Here is a 14,151-nt window from a genome sequence, read left to right as displayed (position 1 = left end):
TTCTTCACTGACTTCCATATAGATTGTCACGACTACGGCTTTGAACTAAAACCCCACTTCCCCCACATCCTTCCTATTTTGGGTTAAAGCTCAGACTAGCTGGGGTTCTAAAGACCTCTGAATCTAACGAGTATTACCCTGTTTAGAATTGCTGTGAGACCTTTTCAGCTAGATGAGTAGGACACGACTGATCTGCTAACCACCTTCGTCCTAGGGCCACATCCTTCTTCAGTGGACAGGTCAGGCAACCTAGTAACCTGAAGCTACCTGTACCACCGCCCTAGTTAACGTTGGCTCCTACTTCTATAAATCGGCACTTGTTACACGATCAGTATTTTTTAAAGACTCAAAAGTCCCTAAGGGTGTTGTTTTAAAGTTTGGGCTACAGGTAACCTTTTTAAGACCTCCAAAATATTTCTAGAACCATGCACCATGACTGTTTTACAATCATAAAAAAACTCAGAAAAATGTTGACTCAATAAGAGAATGTCCACAACTTCTCATAAAATTGTATATGCTTCTTTAATTAGTATGCTTTAGCATGGGATTAGAAACAGCATTAAGCAATTTAACAGATTACAAATTAATATTTAATCAACGTCCTATCTCTTACCTAAGGCTGCTTACTAATACGTTCAGGAGAGGATTTTAATTTTAAAGGAGCAAACTGACCCGAACCTCAGATGGAAACTTATAGTGGCTTTGATTGCTGGATAAGGAGTTGTTCAGCCGAACGACGTGCCTTCTCTTGATGGCGACCTCGATGTCCCACTAATGTCCCATTCACAAAGACTCATGCCTGGAGCTCTTTGCCTTGATATCTGTGTCTGAGGTCCGTCTCTTCTGCTCGACGCATTGTTCAGCTTCAGAACTAACATCTCATGGGTGCAACTCACATCTTCTGGACATCTAGGATCTTCTCATCAACTAGGTCAAAACCACAGCAGTTCTTCTTGACAGGATTTGCAGATAGTTGGCCCCGAATTGTGGAAAAACACGAAAAATAGATAATCTGACTAAGTCTCGGTGGTTCTCAGAGACAGGGGCACCGTGTTCTTCCATTGGCTCATCGATCGTCCTTCCGTCTTGGGTCTTCTTTTTTCTTCTGCTCCGCGCTGCGTGTCTTCTGAAATGAAAACTAAGCAACGAGTACACAAATTAACTTTCCTTTATCTGGTGAAAGAACCGCTGGGAGGTTGCAGCGCTTCACACCCTCCCTCTGCATCGAACAGCATCACCTCTCTCATCTCCGTTTGACCTTGACCCTAGGCAGCGAGTTCCTCTTTTGTCGGTTGAGCTCGAGGTCTAGTTCCCTTTTTCTGACCATTGCAAGGGCCCTTCGACCATTTTACCCCACTCACCAGTGTGGGTTGAATCAAAGGTCTGGTTCCTCTTCTGCTATAGATGGACAACATCCTTCTCACTGAATATGATAATTCTATTTTCTACTCATCCTGTCTGCACTAAGACACTTATTGCTTCATTTATTTAATACATACATATTTGATCCTTTTAGAAAGAGAAAAACATTCAGTCAATCATATAATTCACTACTGAAACCACAATCAGTTAAAACATACAATTACAGAGCTCTCTATGTTGCTTTCTTAACTTAATACATTTAATGTCTAAAATTCTTAATTTGTGAATGATAGAGAATATGGTTGAGCTCACCACACCACAGATTTTAGAGGTATTTTGACTCTCTCTCTCTCTCTCTCTCTCTCTCTCTCTCTCTCTATATATATATATATATATATATATATATATATATATATATATATATATATATATATATATATATATATATATATATATATATATGACAAAACCCAGAAATAAATTCAATGAAAGAAATTTCAGTTCCAGCATGACCGTCAGCATAGTGTAAGGACACAAATGTTTGCTTTATCACTATACAGCTTTTTTTAACATCTTTGTAATGCACCTAAGTTATTGAGCATTATTAGATATTTAGAATTTCAATCTGGTTTAACTCGTAGCAGATTCACAGCCTTAGTTTTAGGACCTTGAAGATCTAGCCCCACCTAGAGGACAAATTAAGGGCTCACACCTTCTCACGGGCATGTGAGGTGAGTGTCAAATTTCTCCAAATCAGCGGACCAATAGCAACCCCTTACATAATCGCGTTTTCCTCAAAGGCATCGATTACGTCAGAGGCGTGCATTTAAGACGGCTGTGCAAAAAAAAAAAAAAAACCTCAGATGTCTCAAGCTTTGCAAAAGAAGGTCTCCATGCAGACATATTTCCCGCTAAATTAGGACTGGCCTGTCCTTACATTGGAATGGAAAGGGGAAAGTTCCTACGAGCTATTTTTGCCTTATCATGGCTCGGTTTATCCGAAGCACAGAGCGCACCTGGACCAGGTGTGTTCTGCCTCAGATGGACTCCCGCCGACGGACACGCGCTCCTCACGTTTCTGCGCCAGGACGCCGCTGGTGTGCGCTCCTTATATGTCACCAAGTGGTTTGATGACCTGCGTCTTGCAGCGTGCGAAATCAATTCAAATCCAGATGTTACCGAAGAATATCACACCCGTTGCGACAGAAAAGAGAGCTGGGATCAAGAAATTGTCCAGAAGTTTGAGATCAGTCCGCTGCTGTCTCCGGATGCTCCGTGCGCACTTGTACCCCCCGGGGCCGCGCAGCTCAGTGGGCTCACAAGGAGTGATGAGACGGAGAGCAGAACCCGGAGGAAGCGCTCCTGGATCTTTCCAGGAACGCTGTGGTGTGGAACTGGAAGCAAAGCGGCTGGATACGAACAGCTGGGTAAGAATGTTCATGGATTTTGCTTGCAGATTTTAAAAAATGTTTTTTTTTACTTCGCACAAAGCCTATTTTAAGCTTGTTTGTTTGCATTGGATGCCAGAGTTCTATTCATGGATATGGTATGGTATAGCCTTCAGCTACATGTGCTGTGAATGAATGGAAAAATCCATAATTTCAGGATTTTATTCTACTGTTGTAGTAACGCTGCCTGTAGAAAACTATTTTAAATACTTAAGTAAATGCCTACTAACATCTTTTGGTTTGTTGTTTGATTTTTTTTTTTGTGTTACTTTTGATATAATATCCATAGACCAATAACAGTACAGTTAACATTTTGACCATTCCTTTTTATTGTGTAATTATATAAAATATTAGGTGTAGCCTACATTTATTAATTTATTGAAAAAGAAAACAATTACTGGGGAAAGTAGATACTGGCAGATACAAATAAAAGCGTGATAGAAGGTCAAGAAGAGCGGCTGCCTTGCTGGCTGTGTATAATCGGATTAAATGCTAAACTGATACTACTACAATTTACAGGACATTTGGGGGGGGGGGGGGGCATGGCCCACTTGTGACATACAGAGTAAATTATTCTGTATGTCATCGTCCCCCTTTCACAGGGTCCATCCTAATCAGATGCTCCTTGTCCTCTTAAAGCAAATGCTGAGATGGGAAAAAAAAAAGTCAGTAATCCGTGGATGAGAACCAGATATTTGGAGAAAGAAATGTTGTTTGTATACTTTTATGTTCTAATTGTGACAAAATTTGAAAAAATCGATGTGGGTATTTTTGCGATGCTGGAAGGATGTTCGAATGTTTTAAAAGAGGATGAAAATGTAATACATCGTTGTTGCAGTTGAATAGTATTGATCTACAGAACTGAAGCTACCAAAATGACCAGATTGTCTAAAGAACAGAATGTGATAGTGTTGGGACTGTTTATGATATTTTAGTAGGAACACATAATACATATACACTTTAGAAGTTATTTTTTTCAGATATCCGTCCATCCATCCATTATTTACCTGTTTACCTGAGCAGGGGGGCTGTTGCCTATCTCCAGCAGTCATTGGGCAAGAGGCGGGAGACACCCTGGACAGGTTGTCAATCCATCGCAGGGCAACATGGACACACACACACACACACACACACACAGACACCTAAGTCTAACCAATTAGCCTAACCTCATGTCTCATATCCTTGGACTGTGGGAGGAAGCAGAAGTACCAGGAGAGAACCAATCTGTGCACATGGAGACCACAAAGACCCCAGCCAGGGATTTGAACAAAGGACCTTCTTGCTGCAAGGCCACACTGCTACAAACTGCACCACAGTGCCCACATTAAATTTGTTGGATTTACATATTAAATCTACTATCTCAAAATCTGTTTTATTTGACATCGTAATAACTCATCTTAAATCTTGAACTTTACCCTAGCAAACGGCCTTTTGACACCCAGGGTCCTGCTCTTGTGTGCAGGCATGTTTGAGAAAGCCGATAAGTGCTGCCGTGAACACGACCACTGCTCAGACATCATCCCAGCTTTCACGGTGAATTATGGAGTCTTCAACCCCAACTTCTTTACAGTCTCACACTGCGAGTGTGACCACAGGTGAGTTTCAGAATGCACCCGCAGAAGCATTTAAAGGGAGTGTGGATTGCACAGGTTTGTCCCTTCCGGGGAAACTCCTGCAAGCGGTAAATCACATCCCCTTATATTGCTTTGGCAATATAAGGTCAGATTTGCTTAGAGGGGAAATGTTTGCATTTTTTTATGGTTTTGCAATCTCATAATTCACGTATGGAATGTGCTATATAATTTTTCTTTATGGCAACTTTTTTTTTTAACTGACTGTAAAAAAAATCTGTAGCCAATATTAAACAGTTTAACTTCATGGCAATGAATCTTACAGGCAAGGTTTTTCTTTCAAGAGTGAACATGCTTTACCATTTGATGAGCATTCCTTTCTTCCCACCCAATACCTGTTTTGCAGGGATGGGAGTACATGTTTTATTCTGACATCACATTTACGATTGACATCTTCCGCATTACATTATTGTTCTACTTTTTCCATGTTCATTTCCAAGTAACACACCTTCACAGATTGTTATTCAATTCAGGCGGGTAAGTTCTCGGGAACAAGGATAAAACAAGGCAACGGGGAAGACCTGTTACCTGGCGTTTTGAGTGACTGGATCACTTCTTAACCTCTGCTCTCCGTCTGTCAGGTTTCGACAGTGCCTTTTGGGCATGAATGACAGCATTTCAAGTATGGTGGGCTACAGCTTCTTCAACATCCTGAAGGTTCCCTGCTTTGAGCTGAAGCAGCTGAAGCGTTGCACACAGTTGTACTGGTGGGGAATGTAAGGGAGACACACTGACTATATATCTACAGGCGGAATATTTGCTCCATGAAAAACAATGTTGTCTTCATTTAACTCAGCTACAGTTATGTTGAAATAAGCAACACATATTTCCAGAACTAAATCAACTATGTGCACTATTTCTGCGCAATCATTGACTGTTCTTTTTGGAAAAACCTTGAAAGTAAATGCACAGCTACCTACACAGTTTTGGCCACTTTTACTTTAATCACAGCGGCTTCAAATGAGTCACGGCAATTGGTACTGAATTCTTTTATTGTTGTTGTAATTTCCATGCAATCTTTTATTTCACTAGGTTTAGTTTTACCGTGCGTGTTTTCTCTCTGCAGGTGCAAAAAGGCTGGAGAGGCTCCATATGCCGTTTTCAAAAGCCCGTTGCCTTACAACAGCTCCGATGTCGCAGGCAAACGTGTTCATACTGACAGCAAGAATCTAACAAGCAGTGATGAACAGCATTTCTCTACGAGGCCTGTGTCAAAGTCCCAGAGGACGTCAACAAAATCAAAAAACAGATGTGGCCTCGGAGACCCACCCAGAGGAGATACCTTTCACCACAAAACGACAAAGGGGAGGGGATGCAAAAGGCACAAGGAGCTCTCTGAAGAAGGACCTTCACAAACGCCCAGAACTTCCACAGATATGTCTAACTCTAAAATTAAGACTCTAAAGAGAGGTAGAAAGAAGAAGAATAGGAGAAAAGACTTTTCTGGTCTTCCACAGAAAAGCAGCATTCCAGCAACCATCCCCACAACCGCCTCTGTACAAACGTCGTCTACAGCAATACCTTCAAGTATCCCAGCTTCAACACGGAGGCAGAACCGTCAGAAAGACCCAGCAAAAGTCAAAGGAGTGACAAAACAGGCGAAAAATGAACAGAAAGCCCAAAAACAGAGTAAATGCTGTGGGTCCGACATGGCTGTGTGGAGGAACACTCCCCGGCTGCACTGCAGACGCTGTTTGAAACCAACTGGAAGCCCCATAACAACCGTTAGACCGACGGAAACATACACAGATCGATTTCCAGTCAATCACAAGACAATGCGTTTGAAAACTAAAACAGGAACACCCAGCCAGGAATCTCCAGCAGCCTTTTGGAGTGCAGCTACTTTTGCAACAACCACTACAAGAGAACAAAAGAGGACAGCCTCTCTTCATGAAAAGCACAAACCACAAAAGCAGTTGGATTTCCATCTATTGTGGAAGCAGGCTGGTCAGCAGCCCTTGGGTCGTGCTACCACCCAAAGGATCCATGCAGAGAACAGCCTGGTAAAAAAACACGAGAAGCCAAATATGACAGGTGAGTGAATGCGGCTGCTTGCGTCAGTCTGACCTTTAAAGCAAAATGGTGGCCAGATCATGATACTGTTGAGTAGAAATGCACCAATTAGGCAGGTACCGATTTCTGTTTTTATCTTTGAGGTCTGACTTATCAAAACTAAGATTATCAATTAGGATTTATTTGAGTTTTTTTTTTTTGCCACAACTTTCTTACGAAATTCCCAAATGATTGTTAAAATGCCCTCTGACAGCCTGGCTTTCAACAGTCCATCTAATAGTTGATCTGTGATTATTTTATGCCAGAATTAACTATAACATCACTTTTCATAAGCAGTGTTTTGTCCTTCTCTTGGCTTTATAATTGGCACGTTAGGGGTTCTCAGTATAAGATTACTTTGAGTAAAAACACCACAGTTTCAGGCTTTTACCAGCAAATGCCCATTTCTAGTGGTGTTTGTCCAATTGTGATTTTGTTTTTCCCAATTGCTGTAACACAAAAAAAGGGAAAAAATATGCTGCAGGTTTTGGGTAGAAGAAGTAGTTTTTATCGGAGTCATTACCATTGAGTCATTAAAGCTCCAACTTAACTTATATCGGACTTTTATAAAAGAAAAAAAATGTTTCAAAGTACATGCTGTTGGTTGGAGCATTTAGGAACCAAAAATGAGTTGTTGTTTTTTTAGCATATCACCTTTTAATCATTGATAAAAATCAATCAAGGGAAAATATGCCTACTGATTAATTGACTAGTTACCACAAAAGTGTATCGTTTTACAGCTGAGACGATGCAGAGAGCTGGATTTGTTGAGAGTAATTCTCGTCAAGGATAGGTGTATAAAAGTAACTAATTTGACTAAAAAGTAACTGGTGGGACGTTCATCAAGCAATCTGGAAAGAAACAAGATGAGAGCAAAATGTATACAATTCCCAATACATTTATGATTTAGTGCCTTCAGAATATTTGAGGAAGTTGCAGCTTCTTTGAGCTACTGGGACATCAAGGTATCTTCTCATCTGTAGTTGGCTTTTTTTAACACACTTTTACACCAGTAAATCCTGCCCTCCGGCTTTTGTCAAAGCTCTGCTGCAGAGACGATGAGCTAATTGCTACCAGTGATCAAAAGGCAGTCTGGGTAGAAAAATATGGGGTTAGAAAATATGTCTGCCAACTAGCAATTTTCACAGGGACATGTGGAGAAGAAAAAAAGGTAGCAGAATCGGTATAAATTCAAAAAATACCAAAACCTGAGTTGAACCTATAGTCTTAACATTTCACATCAGCCCTCAGTCTGTTTATGGACTGAGAGTACAGTGTTGTAGACCCTGCACTGTATTCATTAGGGTAAGATAGGTCTTTTAAATTTGAAATGTGCTTTTAAAAGGTGTTTAAAAAACCTGATTCAATATAATTCATTGCCGGATTTCCCATTTTTCCATCTAAAGCGCCAGATAGCTATAAATAAATTTACCATTGCCGTTAATATAATCTCTAATTGGTTGATTTTAATTATTTCAAACGCTTTTTTTTTATTTAGTAAGATGACCACAGATCAAACAAACCTCATTTAATTTACATAAACACAAATTGTGTTACCTTGTTAGAATTTATTGCAGATTTGCTCTAATCCACAGACGATCCAGATGATGCATACATGGTGAAATTAACAGGTGCATCTCATTAATTAGAAAATTTTGTGACTCAATTCACTACATGAAACACACTGTATAGATTCATTACACATGGACTGATATTTTCAGGCCTTTATTTATGTTGTTTGTAGGATTTTCCACCTACAACTAATTATAACACAACATTTAATTCCTTAGAGGATTAGAATATTACATCAGACAAATTGAAATATTTTTATTACAAAAATTGGCTTAATGAACACAGTGTTTAATGCCTGCTCAATGATTGTTATTCTCAAAAGTTACTTTTAATCTGACTAACAATCAAGTTTGCTGAGATGTACCTGTACAAGACCCCTGATAATATTTGATTACGTTACCTTAAGCAAGGATTTCTACACTTTCTGTAGCCATCAACACACTTTCTGCCAAATTCTGGCTGGATATTTGAAAACTCTTCTTGGCTTCTCTGACTCTTCTTGCTACAGTGACCAAATAGCTCAATCTTTGTCTTGTCTGACCAAAAAACATATCTCAGTTTGGACAGTTGCAAATACCTTTTGTGTTTTAGGATGGCACATTTAGAGCAGGCGCTTCTTTCTAAGTGCACGCTGATGCTAAACTGGTTTCTCTGTCATCCTGCATCTTCCAGTTTATGGAAGGGATGTTCCAGAACCTCATATGAAATTTCCTTTTGTATGAAAGTGACAGTAGAAACTCTTTTAAAGATAAATGTCTGTTTTTTTACACCAGCAGATAATGAGCTCCGGTGTCGAAGCCTGAAACATCTGGATGACTGTGAATTTAAAATTCCTCCTTTAGAGAAGAAATATAATCTGACAAACAAGGACTCCAAGACCGCCTATCACTGTGGCTGCACAAGCCGGTAAAACACTTCTTTCAGTTTTTCTTATATGGTATATTGGTACCACTTTAAATAAATAAATAGTTTATAGATGTTATTAATCAATCAGCAAACACTTTATAAGTCATTCAGAAGTGTTTATTATGCATTCATTAAGGGTGAGCAAGCGACAAAACTGACCTTCTTGCCTTATAGTGAGCCTAATCTGTTCAACTATATATTTCAGCTGGAGTTGCTTATATTAAACATTTCAGACTAAGTTACTACCTTGTAAGAACAAACGGGTCACTTTGGTCTCTCGCGCGCCTTTAATTAATGCACAATAAACACTTATGAATGAGTTATAACGTGTTTACAGATAAATTAATAACATATCTATAAACTATTTACTACCATCTATAAGGGGAGCCTAATTGTAAAGTGGTACCAGTATATTTTTCTGTGCATTCTCAAACTGCAAACTTCTTCAACTTGGAATGATTTTAATTTGTCGCATAATGCTGGTTCACTAAGCAGAGTCATTGAAAATGTGCACTGAATGAAGCCTGAAAAGAGCGTTCAGCAAACAGCTCTTTGCGTTGTTTGTTCTTGTTTTATTTAGTGATTTTTATGATCAGTTTTACTACATGGGGATTGTCCTGGAGGTTGAGGAATGACATTCCTTCATGAACAGTCATCTGCAGTGTAAAAATCATTATTTCTTTTGCTGAGTGCCTGTGATGTTCTAGCTGCAAACTGCAATGAGAAGTGACCTGCTACTGGAAAGAGAAATATTAAATTGCAAATGATATGCATTAATCTGCTTTTGACGTAAAACATTTGTATTCTTGATTGGTTTCCACTGAAGAAAGATGATCCTATACCTTTCATTGTTTAGCGTCAACAAAGAAATATCCCTTCTAATCCCTTCTAGTTTTAAAAATACTCACCTGTACACTGTAACTTCTCCTGCATTGTCTACATTTCAATTGTTTACTTTTGAATCACTGCTGCACCGTATACTGTAATTCAATTTTACTGCAATTCACAAGCTGTATGCAACGAAATTTCGTTCTGTACGCACTCTGTGCATACAAAATGACAAATAAAGTTGTCTAAGTCTAAGTCTAATCGTTACATTATATGCGCCATCTTTAAAGAGTTCAACAATAGAGTACCTAATTCCCAATTATAGTTGGAATAACTTTTTGTAACTAAGTCATGTATTCCTAAATTGCAATTTGTTGCATGCTAACAAATGAAATGAGACAACAGCAATGCAGTGCCATCAATGGTATTCTTCCTGCTTGAACTTTACCCCATTTTGTCAAGTTACAACCATAATCTTAAACTAATGTAACTTGAATTTTTTTTTAATGCGATTGTAGAAGAAAGTGAAGCAATCGTTTGAACTGCTGCATTGCAGCGAGACGGTTTATTTCAGTTTTTTTTTTTATCAAGTTTGCATGTTCTCCCCGTACATGAATGTGCTCTCCCTGGGTGCTCCTGTTTACGGTTACCCAAATCTGCCCTTAGGTACAGTATATGAGTGTGTGCATGCCTGGTTGTCCGTCCTGTGTGTCTGTGATGTCCTGTGATGCACTGGCGACCTGTCTAGGGTATACCTCACCTCTCGCCCAATTTACTGATAGTCTGTGGTTGTAATAGCAAAAACTATCATTACCTATACAGTGCCCTATAAATATGTTGTTGAAATACCTGCATGATACATGATCGCCTTTTGTATGACTTTATTGCTGCTTGTGGAGTTGTAAAAGCTAACAAGAGATTAATACAAAACTTGCTTGTGTTTTTCCCGATTTCACAGTTTGGCCGACCGGATCATAAGTTTAAAGGAAGCAGCTCCTCCTCGCTCTCTCCTGGTGGAATTTGTCTCTCAAGACTGCTTTACTCTTTCAAAGGGGAAAGAGTGTAATCGCACAAAAAGGTGTCAAGCTCTGAAGTACTTCATTAAGCTATGTCTCTTTCTTGTGTTTTACAGCAGAATAGGAGTGTCTTGTGTGTAGCCGTTTCAAGTGTCTGTAAAACAGGTTATAAGACTGGTGTAACGTGCTGATTTCTTTATGCTTCTTTTCCTAGATGTTCTGGAGGCTTCACTAAAGCCTCTGACCTGCATCAGGCCATTAAGAAAATAGGAGAAAAAGACTCTGCTGCGATGAGAGTTACAGCGAGTGGCAGGAAAAAAAGGATTCCTGTTCGCCTTCATAAGTATTGCCTAAGGCTCCATATGAGAGCTGATATTATGGCGGCGCTCAAGTGACTGAAGCCTGAGCTCTGTGCAGTAGCAAGGCTGCTTAGAGCTTCATCACCTTTCATACAGAACGTATTTTCCTTTTGAACGTCATTCCATCTTTGACTTTTAAAAGATACAAGTTTTGACATGAATGTGCTACACGCATTCCCTTTTTTTTTTCCTGCTGACAGAAATGCACCTTTGTTATTTTGTTTAGCATAAATATAATGAAAGCGGAAAAAGAGCACAACACCGAGGGTGTGTCTAAAGTAAATGTTGGTAAAATGGAGGGTAAAGTCATTGCGAATAGGCTACTTATTTACTGGTGTTTTGTAAAATGTAAAAATTCTTTCCGAATAAATAACATTGATCAAATGCTTGTTCCGTAAGGGTTAGGTTTAGTTGTTCCTTCTCTTCATGTAGTCCCAGTCACACTGGATGATGGTGAGATCAGGGCTCTGTGGGTGCCCTGCATTCCCTTTGAGGACTTCTTGTTCTTCTTTATGCTGAAAATGTTTCCTAATAACCTTGGCTGTATGCTTAGGGTTGCAGAATACGGTCAGGGCCAATCATGCGCCTCCCTGATGGCGTTGCATCATGGGTAAGCATCCGCCTGTAGTTCTCAACATTAATGACACCATTAATCCTGACCATTGCCTGCAGACAATAATTGTACCGCTCTCCAGACCTTTGATGAACAAACTGCCTTCTGCCGCAGTCAGATATTTCCCTTTTTGACTCTTTAGTCCACCTGCCACAATTTTTTGCACCTCAGTTCCTATGTTTTGTGCATAGTTGAGTCCTTAGGCCATGTTTCCATGTCTGAAGTATTGTTTTTTTTTGGCTGCAACTCTTCTGTGAAGACCACTTCTGGCCAGATCTCTCCATAAAGTAGCTGGGTGTTTGTGGGTTCCACCGATTTCTGCTAACTGTGAGCTGATGACACTGCAGGACTTCTTCTGCTTTTGAAGGGCAATCAGTTTGATGTGTTTTTTATCTGTTTCTCTGCGTTTCTTTGACCGACCACTGTGTCTACAATCCTCAACGTTGTCAGTTTATTTGTGCCTCTTCAAAGGAGCTTAAAACGCACACTTTGAAACACCAGTCTACTTTAAAATATTAGTCTTGAAGAGACCTCACTGATGCAGTATAACTAAACTACCTTGTGTCTAGCCGCATTGTGTGACCTGGGGGATCATGTCTTCCTCAGCCTCTCCTTAGAATCAGAGGTTGGCAGCTCCTAAAGACTAGAGGTAGCAAATATTGATGTGATTTAGATTTAGATTTCTGTTGTGTTTCCTCAATTTGCATTTTGAAAATTGGTAAAAGCAAACAATCAACATTTATATCAGGGGTGCCAACACTTTTTCAGCTTGCAAGCTGCTTATAAACGGCAAAGCCACAATGATCTGCAGACCATAACAACTGTATGTGTACGTATTTATAAATGTATTGGGTATTCTTTGTTGTTCTTGTTTTTTATTCTCTCTCCCTCTGCAGCAAGTTCAGAAAAAAATAGACAGTGATTTGATGGCAGTGACACACAAGGCAGAGCATTTTCCTACTGTTGAAAAATCCTAAATAGATCAGAGAAATAAAATGTAACTAAGCCTAAACTATATGAGTCTGATAATAAAACAAAAGAGGAATCTAACTTTTCATCTCTTCAAATGCCGTATTAAATAACTCTCTCAAAACAAGAGGTTGGTTGCATGACTGCATGAATTTATAACTAGACAGTGCAAATATTCATTTTTGTCTTTACCCTACTCTGATAAATTGCCCTGAATAGAATCAACCAGGGATGCGTAGTCTAGAGAGTGGCTGCTGACAGCATCAAGCACGCTTCCAGGTTATCATCAGTCATGGGTACATGGTATTTGGACTTTATGATCTTCGTGTGGAAAAAGGCTGACTGGTGTAAATAAGTAGAGCCAAATGATGCAGTGAAGAAGGTAGCACATTTCCTGATGTCGGAGTACCTTTCCAAATAGAGTTTCAGCTGAATGTTAGCTTGCAGCATCAAAATCCCATCCTCCACTCGAGACGCGTTCAGGTGAAATAGCATTGCAACTTTTGATGAAGGTGAATCAACCGCATCTTCCTGCAAAAGGGTGGCACATGAATTTAACAACTGGCTCAGGTAACGCAAAGTTTTAAAAGCATTTGTCAAACTCTGACAGACAGCTCTCAGTCTGTTCTGTGTAGTGTGCACTTTCAAGTCGTGCGCACACCTTCCCTTGCATCTCTAGCTCTGGCAAAATGTTTGCAAACCTGGCCAAATCGTGGTGCTGCAGTGTTGAGGACAGAAGTGGTATTTTCCGTTTGAAGGTGTTAACTGAGTTGATCATATTGATTATGATTTAGTTTTTGTCCATGCAGCTCTACATTAAACTCAGTACAAGTTGGTCAGATCAGTTAAAAATGCCAGGTCAAGCAGCCCATTCTGTATGGAAGTAGCAGGTTTTTGGCTTCTTGTTTGGTCCAGGTATCTCATTCTAAAAAAACATTTCTCAACTTTATTATTATTAAATAGGTGGCAAACTTGCGACTCCGTAGGTGCGCTGTGCCAGAGTTTTCCAGAAGCTGGTGCAAATGAATGTGTATGCATTTGCACATGTGTCAAAAAAAAAAAAAAAAAAAGACCAGATATCATACTGGCATCTTTTTACACTGTAGTTTCTGAGAAAAGTAATGTCCACGTATGTTGATAGCCATTCGTTTTAAAATTCAATACATCACAATAAAGTCACAACTGAGTAATGTATTCAAAACTCTGTATTCGGTGCCTGGACACACTAGCAATTTTCCTGAGTGGCGAAAAAAACAAACAAAAAAAAAAAACAACAACAATTGTGCCAAGTGTGTAAATAAATATCTAAATATAATATAAAGCTCTCCCTCTCTCTCGCTCTGTTTATATATATATATATATATATATATATATATATATATATATATATATATA

General features: G+C 39.4%; 1 protein-coding gene across 1 annotated transcript; it reads left to right on the top strand.

The window, feature by feature from the left end:
• The first annotated feature begins 2,214 nt into the window (after positions 1 to 2,214).
• Positions 2,215 to 12,992, top strand: LOC118556505 (group 3 secretory phospholipase A2-like). The gene is made up of 7 exons (XM_036144494.1): positions 2,215 to 2,789; positions 4,273 to 4,405; positions 5,023 to 5,157; positions 5,508 to 6,475; positions 8,839 to 8,971; positions 10,758 to 10,877; positions 11,030 to 12,992. The coding sequence occupies exons 1-7, from the start codon at positions 2,306 to 2,308 to the stop codon at positions 11,208 to 11,210; spliced, it is 2,154 nt and encodes a 717-aa protein (XP_036000387.1). The 5' UTR covers positions 2,215 to 2,305; the 3' UTR covers positions 11,211 to 12,992.
• The last annotated feature ends 1,159 nt before the right edge of the window (positions 12,993 to 14,151 follow it).

Source organism: Fundulus heteroclitus, chromosome 12, assembly GCF_011125445.2.
Source record: "Fundulus heteroclitus isolate FHET01 chromosome 12, MU-UCD_Fhet_4.1, whole genome shotgun sequence".
In the NCBI taxonomy this organism is placed as follows: Eukaryota; Metazoa; Chordata; class Actinopteri; order Cyprinodontiformes; family Fundulidae; genus Fundulus; species Fundulus heteroclitus.
The sequence above is the reverse complement of the archived record's forward strand: the minus strand, read 5'-3'. Positions and strand labels throughout refer to the sequence as shown.